Source organism: Oncorhynchus tshawytscha, linkage group LG29 (assembly GCF_018296145.1).
Source record: "Oncorhynchus tshawytscha isolate Ot180627B linkage group LG29, Otsh_v2.0, whole genome shotgun sequence".
Classification (NCBI taxonomy): Eukaryota; Metazoa; Chordata; class Actinopteri; order Salmoniformes; family Salmonidae; genus Oncorhynchus; species Oncorhynchus tshawytscha.
The window spans coordinates 10764391-10786520 of record NC_056457.1 but is presented as its reverse complement, the minus strand read 5'-3'; the positions used below and the strand labels follow the sequence as shown (position 1 = coordinate 10786520).

The window sequence follows — 22130 nt, the reverse complement described above, 5'->3', positions numbered from 1 at the left end:
CTATCTGTACTCTGGCTGTTATTCCCTTCTCACTTCTCGGTTTAATGACACAGAATTGCAAAGGTGTCCCAGTACAATAACTACACATGAATATTAGCATTTATCATGCATGAAAATGAATGATTAGATTCTCACAATACTAGCCCAAACTCCACAGGATTTCAAAATACCATGTATGTGACATGCATAACCATCACCTTGCTTCATGGTAGGCATGGTGTTAGACAGGTGACGAGCTGTGAGTGTGTGTGTGTGTGTGTGTGTGTGTGTGTGTGTGTGTGTGTGTGTGTGTGTGTGTGTGTGTGTGTGTGTGTGTGTGTGTGTGTGTGTGTGTGTGTGTGTGTGTGTGTGTGTGTGTGTGTATGTGTGTGTGTGTGTGTGTGTGTGTGTGTGTGTGTGTGTGTGTGTGTGTGTGTGTGTGTGTGTGTGTGTGTGTGTGAGAGAGGGAGAGAGGGAGAGAGAGAGATAGAGGGTGTTTGGGTACTTTTTGATTCTTTAAACAGTTTGTCTCATTGGACAGGTCAGAGTCTATGTTTGAAATTGTTGAGTGGTATGAAGGTTTTAGCCAATACACTGTAGTAGAGGTCTTCACAGGTCCAAGAAGTTTCGACCCGTTCAGAAATGGACCTGGAGATATCCCACCCGGACCCGATATGCATAAATCCTTTTTTGAAATATAGAGACCCGTTCCAAAGTGACCCCAGGACAACTAGACCCGTTCCTGGTCAGATACAAACCCTGGTCGAGCCGAGTGAGGGAAGCAGCAGAAAATAATTTTTTATGCTACTTTATTAACCGGAGCTGATAAAGCGTGAGAGGCGGGAGAGAGGTGCCGCTCTAGCAGGAGGGGCCGTACTGTGAGGGAGTTACAGAGGGAGGAGGAAGGGCGAGATGAGAGATGAGAGACGAGAGACAGCAACCAACCAAGCTGACTGCGTGCATTAAAAAGAGACATGTAGAGAGAGAGAGAGAGAGAGAGAGAGAGAGAGAGAGAGAGAGAGCGAGAGAGCAAGAGAGCGAGCTCATGGTTCACTGGTTCACGATGTGATTTTCTTCTTTTTTAATCAAGCTACATTTTATCCTCCTGCTGGCAAAGGGTTTTTATTCAACTTGTTTGTATGTCAGCAATCCCTTCAAGTGAAATCCAGGAGAGTGGCATTGACCCTGACCCCAAACATACTCACAAAGAAATAAACAAAGACAGGACCCCAAAACAAAAACAAGACCCTGCATTAGACATGCCAATGCTAAACTGAGATGAATTCAACCATACATCTTATAGGAGTTGGCTCACTGGCTATAGAAGTACCCAAGTGTCAGTATGCCACTCACTGGTCATCTGAGTGTATCACTCACACAAGCACACATGCACACACCCACACACACCCACTATTTTAAATCATTGCAATCCTAGAGATTCTTCCAGGGAATAGATACAATCATCAAATGACCGGCGCAGTGTTAAAGCCACACTAATATTGATCTTTGTCCCTCACTGTTTCAATAAACAGAAAGATCATAAATTCATTTCCAGCAACAATAGGTTCGTGGGAGGATAGAAACGTAAGCTGCTCGTCAAATTGTATCTCTGTGTTTTCACACTGCACAGTATTCTTGTTTGCTACCATGAGATTGAAACCCTGGGTCTGTGGACTGCTACTGACCAAATAGACAGTCAGCAAATATTACAATATATGTGTAAGAGATGTAGCCTAAACATGGCTTGGAAGATTAAATGGAATTCTGTATAAAATACAGAGCAAACATCTTAGCTGCAGGCTAAATAGTTACTTGACATGTGCCTGTAAATTGTAACACATTGACAAATGTTCAAATACAGTGCATTTGGGAAGTATTCAGACCTCTTGACTTTTTCCACATTTTGTTACGTTTACAGCCCTATTCTAAAATCAATTCAATTCAATTTATTCGTCAATCCACGCACGATACCCCATAATGACAAAGCGAGAGAAAAAAATATTTTTAGGCATTGAAAATGTATTAAAAATAAAAACAGAAATTTTAGGTATTCAGACCCTTTTCTATGAGACTCGAAATTGAGCTCAAGTGCTTCCTGTTTCCATTGATCCTCCTTGAGATTTTTCTCTGACATGCACTGTTAACTGTGGTAAATTCAATTGATTGGACATGATTTGGAAAGGCACACACCTGTCTATATAAGGTCCCACAGTTGACAGTGCATGTCAGAGCAAAAACAAAGCCATGAGGTCAAAGGAATTGTCCGTAGAGCGCCGAGACAGGATTGTGTCGAGGCACAGATCTGGGGAAGGGTACCAAAACTTTTCTGCCTCATTGAAGGTTCAGTAGAACACAGTGGCCTCCATCATTCTTAAATAAAAGAAAAGTTTGGACCACCAAGACTCTTCCTAGAGCTGGCTGCCCAGTCAAACTGAGCTATCGGGGAGAAGGGCCTTGGTCAGAGAGTTGACCAAGAACCCGGTGGTCACTCTGACAGAGCTCCAGAGTTCCTCTGTGGAGTTGGGGGACCTTCCAGAAGGACAAACATCTCTGCAGCACTCCACCAATCAGGCCTTTATGGTAGAGTGGCCAGACAGAAGCCACTCCTTAGTAAAAGGCACATGACAGCCTGCTTGGAGTTTGCCAAAAGGCTCCTAAAGGACTCGCAGACCATGAGAAACAAGATTCTCTGGTCTGATGAAACCAAGATTGAACTCTTTGGTATGAATGCCAAGTGTCACGTCTGGAGGAAACCTGGCACCATCCCTACAGTAAAGCATTGTGGTGGAAGCATCATGCTGTGGGGATATTTTTCAGAGGCAGGGAGTAAGGATCGAGGCAAAGATGAACTGCGCAAAGTACAGAGAGATCCTTGATGAAAACCTGCTCTAGAGCGCTCAGGACCTCAGACTGGGGTGAAGGTTCACCTTCCAACAGGACAACGACCGCAAGCACACGGTCACGACAACGCTGGAGTGGCTTCGGGACAAGTCTCCCAATATCCTTGAGTGACCCAGCAAGAGCCCGGACTTGAACCCGAACGAACATCTCTGGAGAGACCTGAAAATAGCTGTGCAGCAACTCTCCCCATCCAACCTGACAGATCTTGAGAGGATCTGCAGAGAAGAATGGGAGAAACTCCCCAAATACACGTGTGCCAAGCTTGTAGCATCATACCCAAGAAAACTCAAGGCTGTAATCACTGCCAAAGGTGCTTCAATAAAGTATGGAGTTAAGGGCCTGAATACTTATGTAAATGTGATATCTCTGTTTATTTGTTTTTTGTAAATTAGCAAAAATGTCTAAAATCCTGTTTTTGGTTTGTCATTATAGGGTATTGTTTGTAGGTTGATGAGGGAGAAAAAAATATTTAATCCATTTTACAATAAGGCTGTAACGTAAAACAAAATGTGAAAAAAGTTTAGGGGTCTGAATCAAATCAAATCAAATCAAATTTATTTATATAGCCCTTCGTACATCAACTGATATCTCAAAGTGCTGTACAGAAACCCAGCCTAAAACCCCAAACAGCAAGCAATGCAGGTGTAGAAGTACGGTGGCTAGGAAAAACTCCCTAGAAAGGCCAAAACCTAGGAAGAAACCTAGAGAGGAACCAGGCTATGTGGGGTGGCCAGTCCTCTTCTGGCTGTGCCGGGTGGAGATTATAACAGAACATGGCCAAGATGTTCAAATGTTCATAAATGACCAGCATGGTCGAATAATAATAAGGCAGAACAGTTGAAACTGGAGCAGCAGCACAGTCAGGTGGAAGTTGAAACTGGAGCAGCAGCATGGCCAGGTGGACTGGGGACAGCAAGGAGTCATCATGTCAGGTAGTCCTGGGGCATGGTCCTAGGGCTCAGGTCAGTTGAAACTGGAACAGCAGCATGGCCAGGTGGACTGGGGACAGCAAGGAGTCATCATGTCAGGTAGTCCTGGAGCTCAGGTCCTAGGGCTCAGGTCCTCCGAGAGAGAGAAAGAAAGAGAGAAGGAGAGAATTAGAGAACGCACACTTAGATTCACACAGGACACCGAATAGGACAGGAGAAGTACTCATAAATACTGGAGGCTGAGACAGGAGGGGTCAGGAGACACTGTGGCCCCATCCGAGGACACCCCCGGACAGGGCCAAACAGGAAGGATATAATCCCACCCACTTTGCCAAAGCACAGCCCCCACACCACTAGAGGGATATCTTCAACCACCAACTTACCATCCTGAGACAAGGCTGAGTATAGCCCACAAAGATCTCCACCACGGCACAACCCAAGGGGGGGGGGCGCCAACCCAGACAGGATGACCACAACAGTGAATCAACCCACTCAGGTGACGCACCCCCTCCAGGGACGGCAAGATAGAGCCCCAGTAAGCCAGTGACCCAGCCCCCGTAATAGGGTTAGAGGCAGAGAATCCCAGTGGAAAGAGGGGAACCGGCCAGGCAGAGACAGCAAGGGCGGTTCGTTGCTCCAGAGCCTTTCCGTTCACCTTCCCACTCCTGGGCCAGACTACACTCAATCATATGACCCACTGAAGAGATGAGTCTTCAGTAAAGACTTAAAGGTTGAGACCGAGTTTGCGTCTCTGACATGGGTAGGCAGACCGTTCCATAAAAATGGAGCTCTATAGGAGAAAGCCCTGCCTCCAGCTGTTTGCTTAGAAATTCTAGGGACAATTAGGAGGCCTGCGTCTTGTGACCGTAGCGTACGTGTAGGTATGTACGGCAGGACCAAATCAGAGAGATAGGTAGGAGCAAGCCCATGTAATGCTTTGTAGGTTAGCAGTAAAACCTTGAAATCAGCCCTTGCTTTGACAGGAAGCCAGTGTAGAGAGGCTAGCACTGGAGTAATATGATCAAATTTTTGGTTCTAGTCAGGATTCTAGCAGCCGTATTTAGCACTAACTGAAGTTTATTTAGTGCTTTATCCGGGTAGCCGGAAAATAGAGCATTGCAGTAGTCTAACCTAGAAGTGACAAAAGCATGGATTAATTTTTCTGCATCATTTTTGGACAGAAAGTTTCTGATTTTTGCAATGTTACGTAGATGGAAAAAGATGTCCTTGAAATGGTCTTGATATGTTCTTCAAAAGAGAGATCAGGGTCCAGAGTAACGCCGAGGTCCTTCACAGTTTTATTTGAGACGACTGTACAACCATTAAGATTAATTGTCAGATTCAACAGAAGATCTCTTTGTTTCTTGGGACCTAGAACAAGCATCTCTGTTTTGTCCGAGTTTAATAGTAGAAAGTTTGCAGCCATCCACTTCCTTATGTCTGAAACACATGCTTCTAGCGAGGGCAATTTTGGGGCTTCACCATGTTTCATTGAAATGTACAGCTGTGTGTCATCCGCATAGCAGTGAAAGTTTACATTATGTTTTCGAATAACATCCCCAAGAGGTAAAATATATAGTGAGAACAATAGTGGATAGACAATAGTGAATACTTTCTGAATGCACTATATACTACCTTGCAAAAGTATTGGATTTCTTCACATTCTCTTGTGTGACAAAGTGGGATTAAAATGGATTTAATTGTCATTATTTTGTCAACAATCGACACAAAATAACCGTCTTTGCCCAGTAGGACATGACTTGTACAAGGTTGATTTTATCCTGCACTCGTGTTGAAATTACAGCATATCTCATCTGTGTCTTTCATCTCATCTGAGTCCTCCTAATCAAATGCAGTCAAATTCATTTTGCAGCTGATGAACAGTGTGTGCCTCAATCCCTCTCCTTCAAATCAAGGCATTTTCTAATACCATTTGAAAATGCAATACCCAAATGAACTACCATCGTTGTCCCCGAGACCTCTAATCAAGAAAGCTGCTTATGCGGAGTAAGTTAGCATCCCAAAAGGTATCCTATCCCCATATAGGGCTCTGGTCAAAAGTATTGAACTATATACAGACGTGCTCAAATGTGTTGGTACCCTTACAGCTCATTGAAATAATGCTTCCTTCCTCCTGAAAAGTGCTGAACTGAAAAGCTTTTTTTTTAATCATGTTTTATACTTGCATGCTTTTGGTATGTCATAGAATAAAGCACAGAAGCTGCGAAAAGACATGAATTATTGCTTTTTCCACAAAGATATTCTAAAATGGCCTGGACACATTTGCTGGTATCCCTTAGAAAAGATGATAAATAATTGGATTATAGGGATATTTCAAACTATTTTGTTTCTTTAATTAGTATCCCACGTCTCCAATCTTGTAATCAGTTATTCAGACGATATAAATGGAGAAAAGTAGTGAATGTGCTGTTTGGTATCATTGTGTGCACCACACTGAACATTGACCAGAGAAAGCAAAGTATAGATTTGTTTCAGGAGATCAGGAAGAAAATAGACAAACATGGTAGAGGTAAAGGCTACAAGACCATTTCCAAGCAGCTTGACGTTCCTGTGACAACAGTTGAAAATATTATTAAGAAGTTTAAGGTCCAACCTCCATGGGCGCGGCCACAAGATGAAAAATCGACCCCAGATTGAACAGAAGGAGAGTGCGAATGGTAGAAAAAGAACCAAGGAAAACTGCCAAAGAAATACAAGCTGAACTCCAAGGTGTAGGTACGTCAGTTTCTGATCGCACCATCCGTCGCTTTTTGATCGAAAGTGGGCTCCATGGAAGAAGACCCAGGAGGACTCCACTTTTGAAGAACGACATTTTAAAAATCCAGACTGGAATTAGCTAAAATGCATATCGACAAGCCACTATCCTTCTGGGAGAATGTCCTTTGGAGTCAATACTGGAGCTTTTTGGCAAGTCACATCAGCTCTATGTTCCCAGATGAAAAAAATGAAGCTTTCATAGAAAATAACACCATACCTACAGTGAAACATGGAGGAGGCTTGGTTATGTTTTGGGGCTGCTTTGTTGCACCTGGCACAGGGTGCCTTGAATCTGTGCAGGGCACAATGAAATCTCAAGACTATCAAAGCATCCTGGAGCGAAACATACTGCCCTGTGTTAGAAAGCTCTATCTCAGTCACAGGTCATGGGTCCTCCTACAGGATAATGACCCAAAACACACAGCTCAAAGCACCCAAGAATGGGACTATTCTGAAGTGGCCTTCTATGAGTCCTGATCTGAATCCTATCGAACATCTGTGGAAAGAGCTGGATCTTGCAGTCTGGAGAAGGCACGCAGTCTGGAGAAGGCACACATCTGGGGCGGCAGGGTAGCCTAGTGGTTAGAGTGTTGGACTACTAATCGGAAGGTTGCAAGTTCAAATCCTCCGAGCTGACAAGGTATAAATCTGTCATTCTGCCCCTGAACAGGTAGTTAACCCACTGTTCCAGGTACAGAAGTCTCATTGAGAGCTTAATTGCAGTGATTGCCTCAAAAGGTTGTGCAACAAAATATTAGGTGAAATGTCCCAGCATTTTGTTCATGCCATTTTCATTTGTTTCATTATTTACAATATTATGTTGAATAAAAAAATCAAAAGTAGTCTGATTTCTATTAAATATGGAATGAACAATGGTGGATGCCAATTTCTTTTGTCAGTTTCAACTCATTTCAGAGAAAATTATGCATTCTTCGGTTTTTGTGGAGGGGTACCAACAAATTTGAGCATGTCTGTACAGGGAATAGGGTGCCATTTCTATTACAACCTTAGAGATCGCAGTCCAGGCTTCTCTGCCTGGCTTACTTTTGGGGATATCTTTATGAAATGTCCAACGTAACAAATGAAAGCAGACTCCGCCGGGTGACACCATCATTATTTCCATTTGTCTGATTTGCCTGAGGTTGTGAGATCCGTTTGTGATGGAAGCTGTGAAATACAGTTTCTGTTCAGGTCAGGAAGATTTCACTCCTTAAATTCCAGAGATGACTTGAGCCTTACATCAACAAATTCCAGAAGAGCAAGACATGAGATGTGATCCACACACAAAATGTCAAGACATCCACAATGACAATTGACTCAGTGGGAAAATAAATCACACTGTCATTTTAAAAGAAACGGATTACATTTCAAAATGGCCGTCATACGTTTCATGCATTGCAGTTGAAAAAGCCATTTCACTTTATTATATTTTCATCAATAACACAAGGTTGAGCCATTGATGCTTTTCCTTTATGTATTACAGAGTGTTGCTGGAATGTCATACCATATTACTTCTATTTTGACAGAGACACAAACCAGTTTACACTGTCAAAAAATGATGAGAAATGCATTAGGAAATGCATTTTACCCCATCCCAGCAGATAAAACATATTGTTCAATGCTTAACAGAGAACTTTGAGGAAAACAGTCCTGCCCCACCCCACACCCTGGGTGCACGTTTTGGTTTTTCCTCTAGCATTACACAGCTGATTCAAATAATCAAAGCTTGATGATTAGTTTGATTATTTGAATCAGCTGGGTAGTGCTAGTGCAAAAACCAAAACGTGCGAGATTGACATGGAGAGCTATCTATCAATTGCATATATTTATAAAGCCCTTTTTACATCAGCAGTTGTCAAAAAGTGCTTACATGGAAACCCAGCCTAAAACCCCAAAGAGCAAGCAATGCAGATGTAGAAGCACGGTGGCTGAGGGTTGAAACAGCAGGTCCAGGACAAGGTAGCACGTCCGGTGAACAGGTCAGGGGGGGATGTAACCTCACCCACTTTGCCAAAGCGGAAGCCCTATGCTCCCAAAGGGGCCAAGAGGATGAAGTCAAGTCAGAGTTTGACTCGATAATCATCAGTACTATAGCAATATAGAATAAAGGTGCACTAATCAATAGACATCTATGGAGATGATGACTCTTAAACATTGCATGACCTGTGCTTCCTGCTGTTTGTGTGTCTGCTGAACTCATTTGAACTAGGGACCCATCATGCATCATATCCACGATATGAATCACTGCGGAAGCATTTTGGCTTGTGCTAACGAGGTTTGATTGCTCATTTGCTCTCCCCTCTGATTAGCTGTAATTAGTGGTAAGAACTCATGGATCCTTGGTTTCCCTCAGGCCACCCAGGATACTACAAATCGAGACTGAGACCCAGGATTTCCAATCACATCAGTTACAGCTTGTAAATGCATTTCCAGACATACACAGAGTAGCCTATACACTGAGTCTACCAAGGAATACCTTCCTACTATTGAGTTGCACCCCCCCACCCCCTCCCTATTTACACTCAGAACAGCCTCAATTCGTCGGGATGGATCTACAAGGTGTCGAAATCTTTCCACAGGGATGCAGGCCCATGTTGACTCCAATGCTTCCCACAGTCGTGTCAAGTTGTTCTTGATGCATACGGCAAACTGTTAAACATAAAAAAAAACAGCAGTGTTGAAGTTTTTGACACAAACCGGTGCGCCTGGCATCTACTACCATACTCAGTTCAAAGGCACTTACATTTTTTCTCTTGCCCATTCACCCTCTGAATGGCAACACGCAATCCATGTCTTAATTGTCTCAAAGCTTAAAAATCCATCTTTAACCTGTCTCGGACTGAAGTGGATTGAACAGGTGACATCATAAAGGGATCCTAGCTTTCACCTGGATTTACCTGGTCAGTTTATGTCATGTTCTAAATATTTTGTGCATTACTCTGTGCATTTACCTACATTACAGGATAGAGGATATGCACTGTGTCACTATCACTCATATGCATACTGCACAGCATATGGTTATTCACAGTGCATACTCACATAGCATACATCCAGGAATCCTCTTTGATAGAGGATCTTTTGTGTCTCTGATAAATGATTAATGATGATGGATGATTGGTTTTGTGCTGCTCTAACGTACATTTTCATGCAATCAGAGGTTAGAACAAGAGGCACAGAGGAAGTATCTGATTTCTATGGTTTTGTGCTGCTCTAACGTACATTTTCATGCAATCAGAGGTTAGAACAAGAGGCACAGAGGAAGTATCTGATTTCTATGGTTTTGTGCTGCTCTAACGTACATTTTCATGCAATCAGAGGTTAGAACAAGAGGCACAGAGGAAGTATCTGATTTCTATGATCAATCAGATTATTGTATGTCATATCAACCAGTATTATTGCTTTGATGTTATGGTCAAATGTTTTTAAATGATTTAATAAATTACACCAATTTATAACACAGATGTTCTCCAATAACTTGTTGAAGACCACTGCAGAGTAGAAAAGTGTTGAAGTTAATTCAAACAATTCAAGTGAGTCTAGAGTAGGTTAGCATTCTATATTACTCATGGTCAATAACTTCCACATATAATATTATATAGTGTAATAATAACTGATACGATGAAGATATTATTGTTGTGAATCAAATAATGTAGTAAGTTAATAACGGATGTATGTATTTTCTTTGCGCACTTCGTCTCTCACAGTTGTAGGCTATTCCATGGTTACATCGAATTATATGGTTTACATGGGGACATAGACGTAGCCTTGAGGTTCATAGAGATGCTATGTTGAGGTTCATAGAGATCCTATGTTGAGGTTCATAGAGATCCTATGTTGAGGTTCATAGAGATCCTATGTTGAGGTTCATAGAGATGCTATGTTGAGGTTCATAGAGATCCTATGTTGAGGTTCATAGAGATCCTATGTTGAGGTTCATAGAGATCCTATGTTGAGGTTCATAGAGATCCTATGTTGAGGTTCATAGAGATCCTATGTTGACGCTCATAGAGATGCTATGTTGAGGTTCATAGAGATCCTATGTTGAGGTTCATAGCGATCCTATGTTGACGCTCATAGAGATCCTCTGTTGAGGTTCATAGAGATCCTATGTTGACGTTCATAGAGAACATATGTTGAGGTTCATAGAGATCCTATGTTGACGTTCATAGAGATCCTGTGTTGAGGTTATTGTTATTTCTCTGACGTCATATTTGAGCGGGAGGGCGCGGCACAGCCCGCGCTGTGCGTGTGCTCGAGTCTCCGCTGAGCCGCGGTGTTGTGCTTGTCTCTCTCATACTCCGCTCTACAAAGTTTGGCGAGCCATATCCTTCTGCAATCAAACAGCAAAGATCTAACATCGTTTCGCTCAGCATAATTTCCATATTTTACAGACACAAAAAAAGGAACAGAAGGAACTAATATCCAGAGGGTAAGTTACCAATATCCCGGATTGGTGAAATTATGCATTACGCATTAAGCTTTAATTGTGTTATCACAGTGAAAATACGATTCAATTACTCTGTATATATAATGGAGTTGGATCGTTTCCATTCGTTTTTTGAAAGGCACATAGGAAAGTTGGTTTAATATACAAACGTAAATTATAAATTATAATTTGACGCACACCTTCAACTTTTTTATTGTTATTTTTTCTCTCTCGCTGGTTTCATTCCCGCATAGCCATAGGCATATGCTGGTAGCCCCATTATCTCCTTTTCTTTAGGTGGTCAAGCATAACCAAATATGGAAGGCACCCCGGTTGAAATTTTCAAAGAAGACAAGTGCCTCACGGCGCTCGTCGAAGACTGTTATATGAATGCTACTTCGCAGTCTGGATACCCAGAAGGTCACAATCTGACTTTTGACTCTGACTGGGAAGAGGATCCCATGTCCCCAATCATCCCCATCATCACAGCTGTGTACTCCGTGGTGTTCGTGGTGGGCCTGGTGGGCAACTGCCTCGTCATGTACGTTATCATCAGGTAAGGTTTATCGTGATCTATTTGCTCACTCACCTCAATATTGCATTGATATCAACTTTGACAATTTATAGGCTATTGCTAAAGATTTTGGGTAAATTAAGGGTATGCAAAAAATACAACAATACAGTAAGATGCCCATGCAATACACCTGACTACATTTTAGCACAGAAAAAGCAAAAAGTGCATCTTTCTGACATCTGCAACACTTGTGAGCCACCCAGTGGCAGGTGCATGTTTAAACTTTATTGTACAAAGTGTACAAACACTATATGATGTGTTGATTATTTTGTTTCAATCATGACCCATACTGTGCCGTTCTATTGGAGGGAACAATACCTTTTTACTATTGGGCTTTTTTACAGTTGGAATGCTACTTTCCTGGGGCAATGTTTAAAAGTGTTTTAAATGTGTAATTTAAAACCAGGGGTCCTCTATAATGCCTGCACCTCATTGGGTTTTATTTATGTGGTGTAGACAAATAAATCAGAGCTGGTATCATGTGCATTGCACCAACGCCTCACAAAGTGCTCCAGACTAGACAATTACCGCAAATCAGATTGATCGCACATTACCTGTCTTCCATAGGGCCATTCCGTCACCTCCCTAAGTTAATTCAATTCTATTGGTTAGCTAAATGTGATACTCTCAGCTATCCGTTTTTTTGTAGCCAGCTCAGTTCAGAATTTGTATATTTTTTTTATCTGGTTGACTTATTTTTTATCTTACATATTTTCTTCTTAATATAATTTTCCTAAATTATACATTTAGTAATTTCGTTTACCCAGAAGTCAAATTCTATTCTTTCTGTCCAGGAGAGATTATACATTCAGCAATCAGGAAATTGAATGCACTTGCAAAGTGGATCCAAATATGCCTTATTTCATATGATTTATTAGCATATAACCATATGGGCATAATGGAATTCCTCTACTGTACTTCTGAACTGAAGTGGCAACATGTCTCTGTTGTTATGGTTAAATTACCACCACCGTGCTGTGATTGATTTTAGGGAAGATTATGGTTTCAGTCCTGTTGTTGTGGTTAAATTACCACCACAGCGCTGTGATTGATTTTAGGGAAGATTGTGGTTTCAGTCCTGTTGTTATGGAGTTATTTCACTGGGGTCTGTCCATAAATCACCTGTGACAGAAGTCATTGGAAGATGGAGGCCTCATCACCCCTGCAATGGCTGTAACTTTATCATGTACTCCTAAGGACTAGGATTTGACTATGGTTGTGTCCCAAATGGCACCCTATTCCCTAAATAGTGCACAATTTGACCAGAACCATATGGGTAACATACAATATGTGTGGTGCAAAATGCACAAAATGAGAGACATGCTTTTTATGGGAGGGTTAAACGATATGCAAATATACAGTACCAGTTAAAAGTTTGGACACACCTACTCATTCAAGGGTTTTTCACATTGTAGAAATAATAGTGAAGACATCAAAACTATGAAATAACACATATAGAATCATGTAGTAAGCAAAACACTGTTAAACAAATAAAAATATATTTTAGATTATAGATTCTTCAAAGTAGCCACCCTTTGCCTTGATGACAACTTTGCACACTCTTGGCATTCTCTCAACCAGCTTCACTTGGAATACTTTTCCAACAGTCATGAAGAAGTTCCCACATATGCTGAGCACTTGTTGGCTGCTTTTCCTTCACTCTACGGTCCAACTCATCCCAAAACATCTCAATTGGTTTGAGGTCGGTTGATTGTGGAGGCCGGGTGATTTGATGCAGCACTCCATCACTCTCCTTGAGGTGTGTTGGGTCATTTGTCCTGTTGAAAAACAAATGATAGTCCCACTAAGTGCAAACCAGATGGGATTGCGTATCTCTGCAGAATGCTGTGGTAGCCATGCTGTTTAAGTGTGCCTTGAATAATAGATAATTCACAGATAGTGTCACCAGCAAAGCACCCCCACACCATCACACCTCCTCCATGCTTCACAGTGGGAACCACATGCTGAGATCATCCAACACGATTGGAACCAAAATTCCCTAATTTAGACTCATCAGAACAAAGGACAGATTTCCACGTGTCTAATGTCCATTGCTCGTGTTTCTTGGTCCAATCAAGTCTCTTATTATTATTGGTGTCCTTTAGTAGTGGTTTCTTTGCAGCAATTTGACCATGAAGGCCTGATGCACGCATACTCCTCTGAACAGTTGATGTTGAGATGTGTCTGTTACTTGAACTCTGTGAAGCATTTATTTGGGCTGCAATTTCTGAGGCTAGTAACTCTAATGAACTTATCCTCTGCAACAGAGGTAACTCTGGGTCTTCCTTTCCTGTGGCAGTCCTCATGAGAGCCAGTTTCATCATAGTGCTTGATGGTTTTTGCGACTGACTACCTCATGAATCTGGTTGAGAGAATGCCAAGAGTGTGCAAAGCTATCATGGACTTATCATGAGCCTGGACTTGAACGAGATCAAAGATCTCCGGAGAGACCTGAAAATAGCAACGCTCCCCATCCATCCAGAGCTTGAGAGCATCTGCAGAGAATAATGGGAGAAACTCCCCAAATACAGGTGTGCCAAGTTTGTAGTCATACCCAAGAATACTCTATGCTGTAATCGCTGCGAAAGTACTGAGTAAAGTGCTGAGTAAAGGGTCTGAATACATATGTAAATGTGATATCTGTTTTTTTGTTTTAATACATTTGCAAAATTGTCTTAAAACCTGTTTTTGCTTTGTCATTATGGGGTATTGTGTGTAGATTGATGAGGATACATTTAAAAATATATATATTTTAGAATAAGGCTGTAACATAACAAAATGTGGAAAAAGTCAAGGGGTCTGAATACTTTCCAAAGGCACTATAGAGCCTATATTCTTCATTATAAACGGGGTTGTTCGAGCCCTGAATGCTGATTGTCTGACACCGTGGTATATCAGACCATATACCACTATTATGAAAAAACATTTATTTTTACTGCTCTAATTACGTTGGAAACCAGTTTATAACAGCAATAAGGCACCTCGGGGGTTTGTGGTATACGGCCTGTATACCACGTCGTGCGTAAGAACAGTCCTTTGCCGTGGTACATTGGCCATATACCCCACCTCCTTGTGCCTTATTACTTCCAACTCTGTGGCAACAGTTTGGGGAAGGCCGTTTCCTGTTTCAGCATGACAATGCTCCCATGCACAAAAAGATGTCCATACAGAAATGGTTTGTCAAGATTGGTGTGGAAAAACTTGACTGGCCTGCAAAAAGCCCTGACATCAACCCCATCGAACACCTTTGGGATGAATTGGAACACCAACTGCGAACCAGGTCTAATCGCCCAACATCAGTGCTTGACCTCACTAATGCTTGTGGCTGAACGTAAGCAAGTCCCCACAGCAATGTTCCAACACTTTCCAACAGTCATGACAGCTGTAGGGAGCTTTGGCTCCACCTCCTCTTGGTTTCTTCCCCCCTCACCCCCTGGTTACAACATGGCTTGTATGTGTGTAGGGGGAATGGAAAGTTCAAGTGACTGTTTTTAATTTGTGGAAAGTCTTCCCTAAAGAGTGGAGGCTGTTATAGCAGCAAAGGGGGGACCAACTCCGTTTTAATGCCCATGATTTTGGAATGAGATGTTCGACCAGCAGGTGTCCACATACTTTTGGTCATGTAGTGTATTATACTTTGACTAAAACAATGACTTATTGACTTAAATTGTTGCGCAACATCATGGGTAAGCTCTGGCCATCATCTTTCAGCTTGAAAAAGTGGATTTCAACTGGTGTGGGTGTTTAAAAGTATGACAGCTGCTAAGCTAGCCCTGCCAAGGTTTTTTTTCTCCATATCAAAATATCAGACAGAAATGACTTTACTCATTTATACAGTACATGACTGTTGTCATTTTCTCCCCTAGTTACATGTATAGTTGTTTAGAGATAAAAATACCTTGAATGAGAATTGAATTACTTTTAGTCTGCCTCATGTTGTTGGGACTATCAATAGAATCACCAGCTGAGATGATAACAATTTAACAGATGGATGAGTTTTCCCATTGGGTTTCATCAAGTTCTTTAATTAACTGTCAATAACAATCTTACATCAACCTGAGTTCAAATACTATTTGAAATCTTTCAAATACTTTTGGACCCAACCATTATTTTAATTGTATTTAAACTATTCCATGACCAGCACACTTGATATAAATGATTAAACTAATCATCAAGCCCTTGAATCAGGTGTGCTAGTACAGGTCTACAACAAAATTGTGAAACATCCCAAGTATGGATAACACATAGACCTAGATAGACATTGCATCATTGTATCTGCCTCATTATGGGATTTTTGAGCGCATTGGCAGTACCATTGAGGCAATATCCATTTCGAAGTAGTCAATTTGCTTCTTCTACTACTTTTATGAGTTTGCAAACAAACAAGATGGGTGCATACTGCCACCTAGAGGGTGTTGTTTGAACAGGTATAAAGTCCAAATGTGTGATTTAGTGCCATCTGCCACTATGGAATGTTTGCTGATCCCTGTTGATGACCCAGATTGAATCATGTGATCCTTCCTAACCCATAGGAAGTCCACCCAGTTGACAACTTAAAAATGGTGAAAGTCCTTAATGCTAAAATGGTCTTTTGGGCACTAGAGTCCTCTATCTATCTCTATGTGGTAACTGCCTACGTGAAATGTGTCTGGAAGTGGGCATGGTGAAATAAGTGGGTGGATCATCGGCGATGGGCGTAACATCAGTGCTATGTGATTGGTTAGACAGTTTTGAATGAGCGGTGTTGTTTTTAAATTCTTTAAATGTTTTCATTGGTCAGTTCCTGTGTGGTGATGCTGGTTTTATCGGGACTGATAGTTTGTTTACGTAGCAGTTTAGGGGAACTAACGTAGAAGATGGCTGTTCCAAGATGGCTTAGCAGTCGGACGTGTGTTTTGTCTTGTCCTGTGTAAATATCATTTTCTTTTCGTATATATTTCGTATAAATTTTAATCTCACTTTCCATCTACGGACTGAGTATACTCTCCTGCAACCCGCCTCACCCAATGTGGTACGGATCTACTATTCTTATACTTTAGAACCGGAACCAGCCATAGCTCGGTCAATACCTGCCAGTCTACACAGCGCGATATCAACCCAGAGCATATCGAACTGCTTTTTCTCTACCACATCTCCGGATTCCTACCGCAAGCTCTGAAACTTTACACCAGATCATCGCAGCTAGCAAGCTGCAATCCGAGTGGCTGGCGTCTCTGTCCCGAAGCAAGCACCAGTTAGCCTTGAGCTAGCCTCGAGCTAGGCCCATCTTCCGGCCAGCCGAAGAGGTCCACCAGCCAATTGGGCTACAATACCTCTTTTGCCAATTGGCCTGGACCCTTTACTGCCGACATGGAGCCCCGCCGATCCATCACAACTGGTCTGGTGGTTTCAACAGGCTCTTCCATTGTGACGTCGCCAAAGGCCCATCTGCTAGCCCCGGCCCACTAGCTGTCTGAATCGCCGTGTCTCCAGCTCGCCTAGCGTAGTAGCGGCTACTGAATTGGCTCCATGACACACCTATTGCTACTCATTGGACCCTATGATCACTCGACTACACATGCCTCTCCCTAATGTCAATATGCCTTGTCTATTGCTGTTTTGATTTGTGATTATTGTCTTATTTCACTGTAGAGCTCCCAGGCCTGCCCAATAGGCCTTAGATAGCCCTTTTGTCCCACCCCCCTACACATGCAGTGACCTCACCTGGCTTAACTGGTGCCTCTAGAGACAAAACCTTTCTCATCGTCACTCAATGCCTAGGTTTACCTCCACTGTACTCACATCCTACCATACCCTTGTCTGTACATTATGCCTTGAATCTATTCTTCCACGGCCAGAAATCTGCTCCTTTTACTATCTGTTTCGAACGTACTAGACGACCAGTTCTTTTAGCCTTTAGCCGTACCGTTATCCTACTCCTCCTCTGTTCCTCTGGTGATGTAAAGGTTAACCCAGGGCATGCAGCCCCCAGCACCACTCCCATTGCCCAGGCGCTCTCATTTGTTGACTTCTGTAACCGTAAAAGCCTTGGTTTCATGCATGTTAACATCAGAAGCCTCCTCCCTAAGTTTGTTTTATTCACTGCTTTAGCACACTCCGCCAACCCGGATGTCTTAGCCGTGTTTCAGACACGAAACCTGGCTTAGGAAGGCCACCAAAAATCCTGAAATTTCCAGCCCCAACTACAACAATTTCCGGCAAGATAGAACTGCCAAAGGGGCGGAGTTGCAATCTACTGCAGAGATAGCCTGCAGAGTTCTGTCATACTGTCCAGGTCTGTGTCCAAATAATTTGAGCTTCTACTTTTACAAATCCACCTTTCCAGAAACAAGTCTTGTTTATAACAACCGTTGCCGCTTGTTATAGACCCCCTCAGCCCCTAGCTGTGCCCTGGACACCATATGTGAATTGATTGCCCCCCATCTATCTTCAGAGTTCGTACTGTTAGGTGACCTATACTGGGATATGCTTAACACCCCGGCCGTCCTACAATCTAAGGTAGATGCCCTCAATCTCGCACAAATTATCAAGGAACCTACCAGGTACAACCCTAAATCCATAACCATGGGCACCCTCTTAGATATCATCCTGACCAACTTGCCCTCTAAATACACCCCTGCTGTCTTCAACCAGGATCTCAGCGATCACTGCCTCATTGCCTGCGTGCGTAATGGGTCCATGGTCAAACAACCACCCCTCATCACTGTCAAATGCTCCCTAAAAGACTTCAGCGAGCAGGCCTTTCTAATCGACCTGGCCCGGGTATCCTGGAAGGATATTGACCTCATACCGTCAGTATATGATGCTCTCGCTCACAGAAACAGTCTTGAGTGGCAACAAATCTGCCCAATTAGCTGTTCGCTTTCCATACACTCACTTGTGTTGATACGCCCGTCTATGTTGACACACCCATGTTCCCGCAGCCATGTTGAGTTGCAGTTACCCATGACTTAAACGTCTGGGGGTCCCCGAGTAGAGGTTTGAAAAAGGCTGCTCTAGTCTGCCAGATGGATGGAGTTTGCACTGGAGTTCCACTGTGCCAGACAAGCTGAATCAAGCCCAGATAGAGTATTTCAGATGATTTCAATTTGTATTTAAACTCAGGTGTGGACCTAACACATTCTACCCTCCATTCTTGACTCTGTTTTGAAACAGGTATACAAAGATGAAGACAGCCACCAACATTTACATCTTCAACCTGGCTCTGGCCGACGCCCTGGTCACCACGACGATGCCTTTCCAGAGTACTGACTACCTGTTGAACTCGTGGCCGTTTGGCGAGGTGGTGTGTAAGGTGTTCATCTCCATCGACTACTACAACATGTTTACCAGCATCTTCACCCTGACCATGATGAGTGTGGACCGCTATGTCGCCGTCTGCCACCCGGTCAAGGCCCTGGACTTCCGGACGCCGATCAAAGCCAAGATCATCAACATATGTATCTGGATGCTGTCCTCTGCAGCAGGGGTACCAGCACTGTTACTGGGTGGCACCCAGTCCAACAATGGTGAGAGCGCTGGTATGCATACATGCCGGTACACACTAAATCATAAAAGCACGCATACACACACACACACTAATGAAGCACACACACACACTCATGAAGCACGCACACAAACATGAATTCTTGAATATGCACGTACGCAGGCAAACACACACACACACACACACACACACACACACACACACACACACACACACACACACACACACACACACACACACACACACACACACACAGTTCTTATGGGTGAAATTGTCCCAAGAGAACATAATGAACATGCCTTACACTGTGCACAGATTGAGTTGGTTCATTTCGTTTTTACTCTCAGATTCCTTAGGTGGAGTGAATCAAAGTGCAGAAGTGCCCGTCTAATCCCAGAACATAAAGGTCTAATACAGACCGTCTCTCCTCTATTTTGTTGAGGGGAAATGCATTACGTCTAAGCCATCTGTTGGTAATGAGCTTGCCGTTATCCTTACACCATATATTGTTTCTGAATACAGATGGAGTTGTGGATAAGTGAAAAAAAATATCTGCGCTATTAGTAGGATGTTCCCTTTTTGAGTGCGCATTAGCCGTTCCATAACAGTGTCACAGAGTGAGAGATGAACCAGGCGCAGCGTGAAATGTTATGTGTTCTCAGAACACTTTGCTTGAGCGTAGGTGCATTTATCCGTGCTTTTTCTTTCTCGACATCCCCTCCCCTCCCTCCACTCCCTCTAGGAACCACGGAGTGTGCCTTGCAGTTCCCGGAACCGTACGTGTACTGGGACACCTTGATGAAGGTCTGTGTGTTTGTGTTTGCCTTCGTGGTGCCTGTGCTCATCATCACCGTGTGTTACACCCTCATGGTGCTGCGACTCAAGAGCGTGCGTCTCCTCTCGGGCTCCCGGGAAAAGGACCGGCAGCTGCGGCGCATCACCCGCCTGGTCATGGTGGTGGTCGTGGTGTTCGTAGTGTGCTGGACGCCCATCCACATCTTCATCCTGGTCAAGGCGCTGGTGAGCGTGCCCGAGACCACCGCCGTCATGGCCGCCTACTTCTTCTGCGTGGCGCTGGGCTACACCAACAGCAGCCTCAACCCCGTCCTCTATGCCTTCCTGGATGAGAACTTCAAGAGGTGCTTCAAGGACTTCTGCCTGCCTAAAAAGCTGAAGGGGGACAATTCCTCAGGGAAGAACAACAGGAGCACCGTGAGGGGAGGAAGGGAGGCCCCACTTCCACTGGAGAACCCAGATGGGACTAGAAAGCCGGCATGACTAGCCATGGAGATGTCTTCCATTTCCCGCGTTGGAAAGGAAGACTCCAATGATCTGGGCCTAACCCAGGTGACATCAGGAATGTAAGCACACACAACAATGCTAATTTAGATGACTGGTGTTCGTTCCATTTGTTTTACTGTTAGGCCCAAATCAATGGTCCGATTCCTCACACTTAGAAAAGGATATATCATTATTCTTTGATGTCAAATTTATTTGCACACATCAAGAGGGGGAAAAAAACATTCCACATGCCAACTATAGGACACACTTGAAAATGATAAGAACCTATATTATCTCAGTTTTACTGTGTTCCTTCATAGTTACTTGTTATGCTGACTCTGCATCTGCACAGTTCTAATTGGATTGCAAGATGCAACATCCTCCTTCTAGCCTCTGCCATTCAATGAAATAGATATCCTTGACAAAACATCAATAATGATTGGGGAAGCGCTTTAAAGGGGCAACCTGGGATTGGCACAGCCATCTATTTTTGCCATATCTGTCTCTACCAACCAATGTGTATGTGGTGCAGAGATCTATTACCTCCTTTTGGAGTCGGGCACCCTTATGGGTTGCAGGTAGAACAATGCAGTTAACCCACTGTTCCTAGGCCGTCATTGATAATAAGAAAAAAAATGTCATGATAACACAAAAACCTTAGTATTTTTCAAGTCAAAACCAATTTGATTTGTCACATGCGCCAAATACAACAGGTGTAGGTAGACCTTACAGTGAAATGCTTACGTACAAGCCCTTAATCAACAGTGCAGTTTTAAGAAAATACCTAAAAAAAAGTAAGAGATAAACAAATATTTAAAGAGCAGCAGTAAATAACAATAGTGGGACTATATAAAGGGGATACCAGTACAGAGTCAATGTGCGGGGGAACCGGTGTCGAAGTAATATGTACATGTAGGTAGAGTTATTAAGGTAACTATGCATAGATAATAACAGAGAGTAGCAGCGGTGTAGAGGGGGGGAGGGGCAATGCAAATAGTCTGGGTAGCTGGTCAGGAGTCTTATGGCTTGGGGGTAGAAGCTGTTTAGAAGCCTCTTGGACCTAGACTTGGCGCTCCGGTACCGCTTGCCGTGCGGTAGCAGAGAGAACGGTCTATGACTAGGGTGGCTGGAGTCTTTGACAATTTTTAGGGCCTTCCTCTGACAGCGCCTGGTATCGAGGTCCTATCTATTTATATTTTTGGGGCTAGGGAAAGCTTGTATTCTATGGAGATGAAACACAGGCCTCTGCATGGTGGTCTGCAGGATGGGAGCTACTAAAGAGCTGCTGGAAATGAGTCAGTCAGAATATCCTTCAAACATGTTGATGAAATCCTCAGGGACATAGAAAGTACTGGGTGTTAGACATTTTGCCTTGTAATATACTCCCTGGCCAGTTTATTAGGTACATCACCACGTTCATAGAAATGGATCGCTCCTACAGACAGTGAGCCACGTGGCCAAGGCTTGCTATATAAAGCAGGCAGACAGGCATCGAGGCATTCAGTTACTAATCGATTGAACGTTAGAATGGGCAAAACAAGCTAAGCAACTTTGAGCGTGGTATGATCGTCGGTGCCAGGTGCTCCAGATCCAGTATTTCAGAAACGGCACGACAGTGTCTAGGAGAATAGTGTGACAAACAAAAAACATCCAGTCAGCGGCAGTCCTGCGGTTGATAACAGCTCGTTCATGAGAGAGGTCGAAGGAAAATGGCAAGAATTGTCTAAGCTGATAGGCGGGAGCCATAAACAGACAAATAACGGTGCAGTACAACAG

At 43.2% G+C, this 22130-nt stretch overlaps 1 protein-coding gene across 1 annotated transcript; it reads left to right on the top strand.

Moving 5' to 3' along the window:
- Nucleotides 1-10881: 10881 nt before the first annotated feature.
- Nucleotides 10882-21115, top strand: LOC112227557 (delta-type opioid receptor-like). The gene is made up of 4 exons (XM_024392359.2): nucleotides 10882-11016; nucleotides 11268-11569; nucleotides 18743-19095; nucleotides 19816-21115. Exons 2-4 carry the CDS (start codon nucleotides 11331-11333, stop codon nucleotides 20349-20351), a joined length of 1128 nt encoding a protein of 375 aa, XP_024248127.1. The 5' UTR covers nucleotides 10882-11016; nucleotides 11268-11330; the 3' UTR covers nucleotides 20352-21115.
- Nucleotides 21116-22130: the final 1015 nt, after the last annotated feature.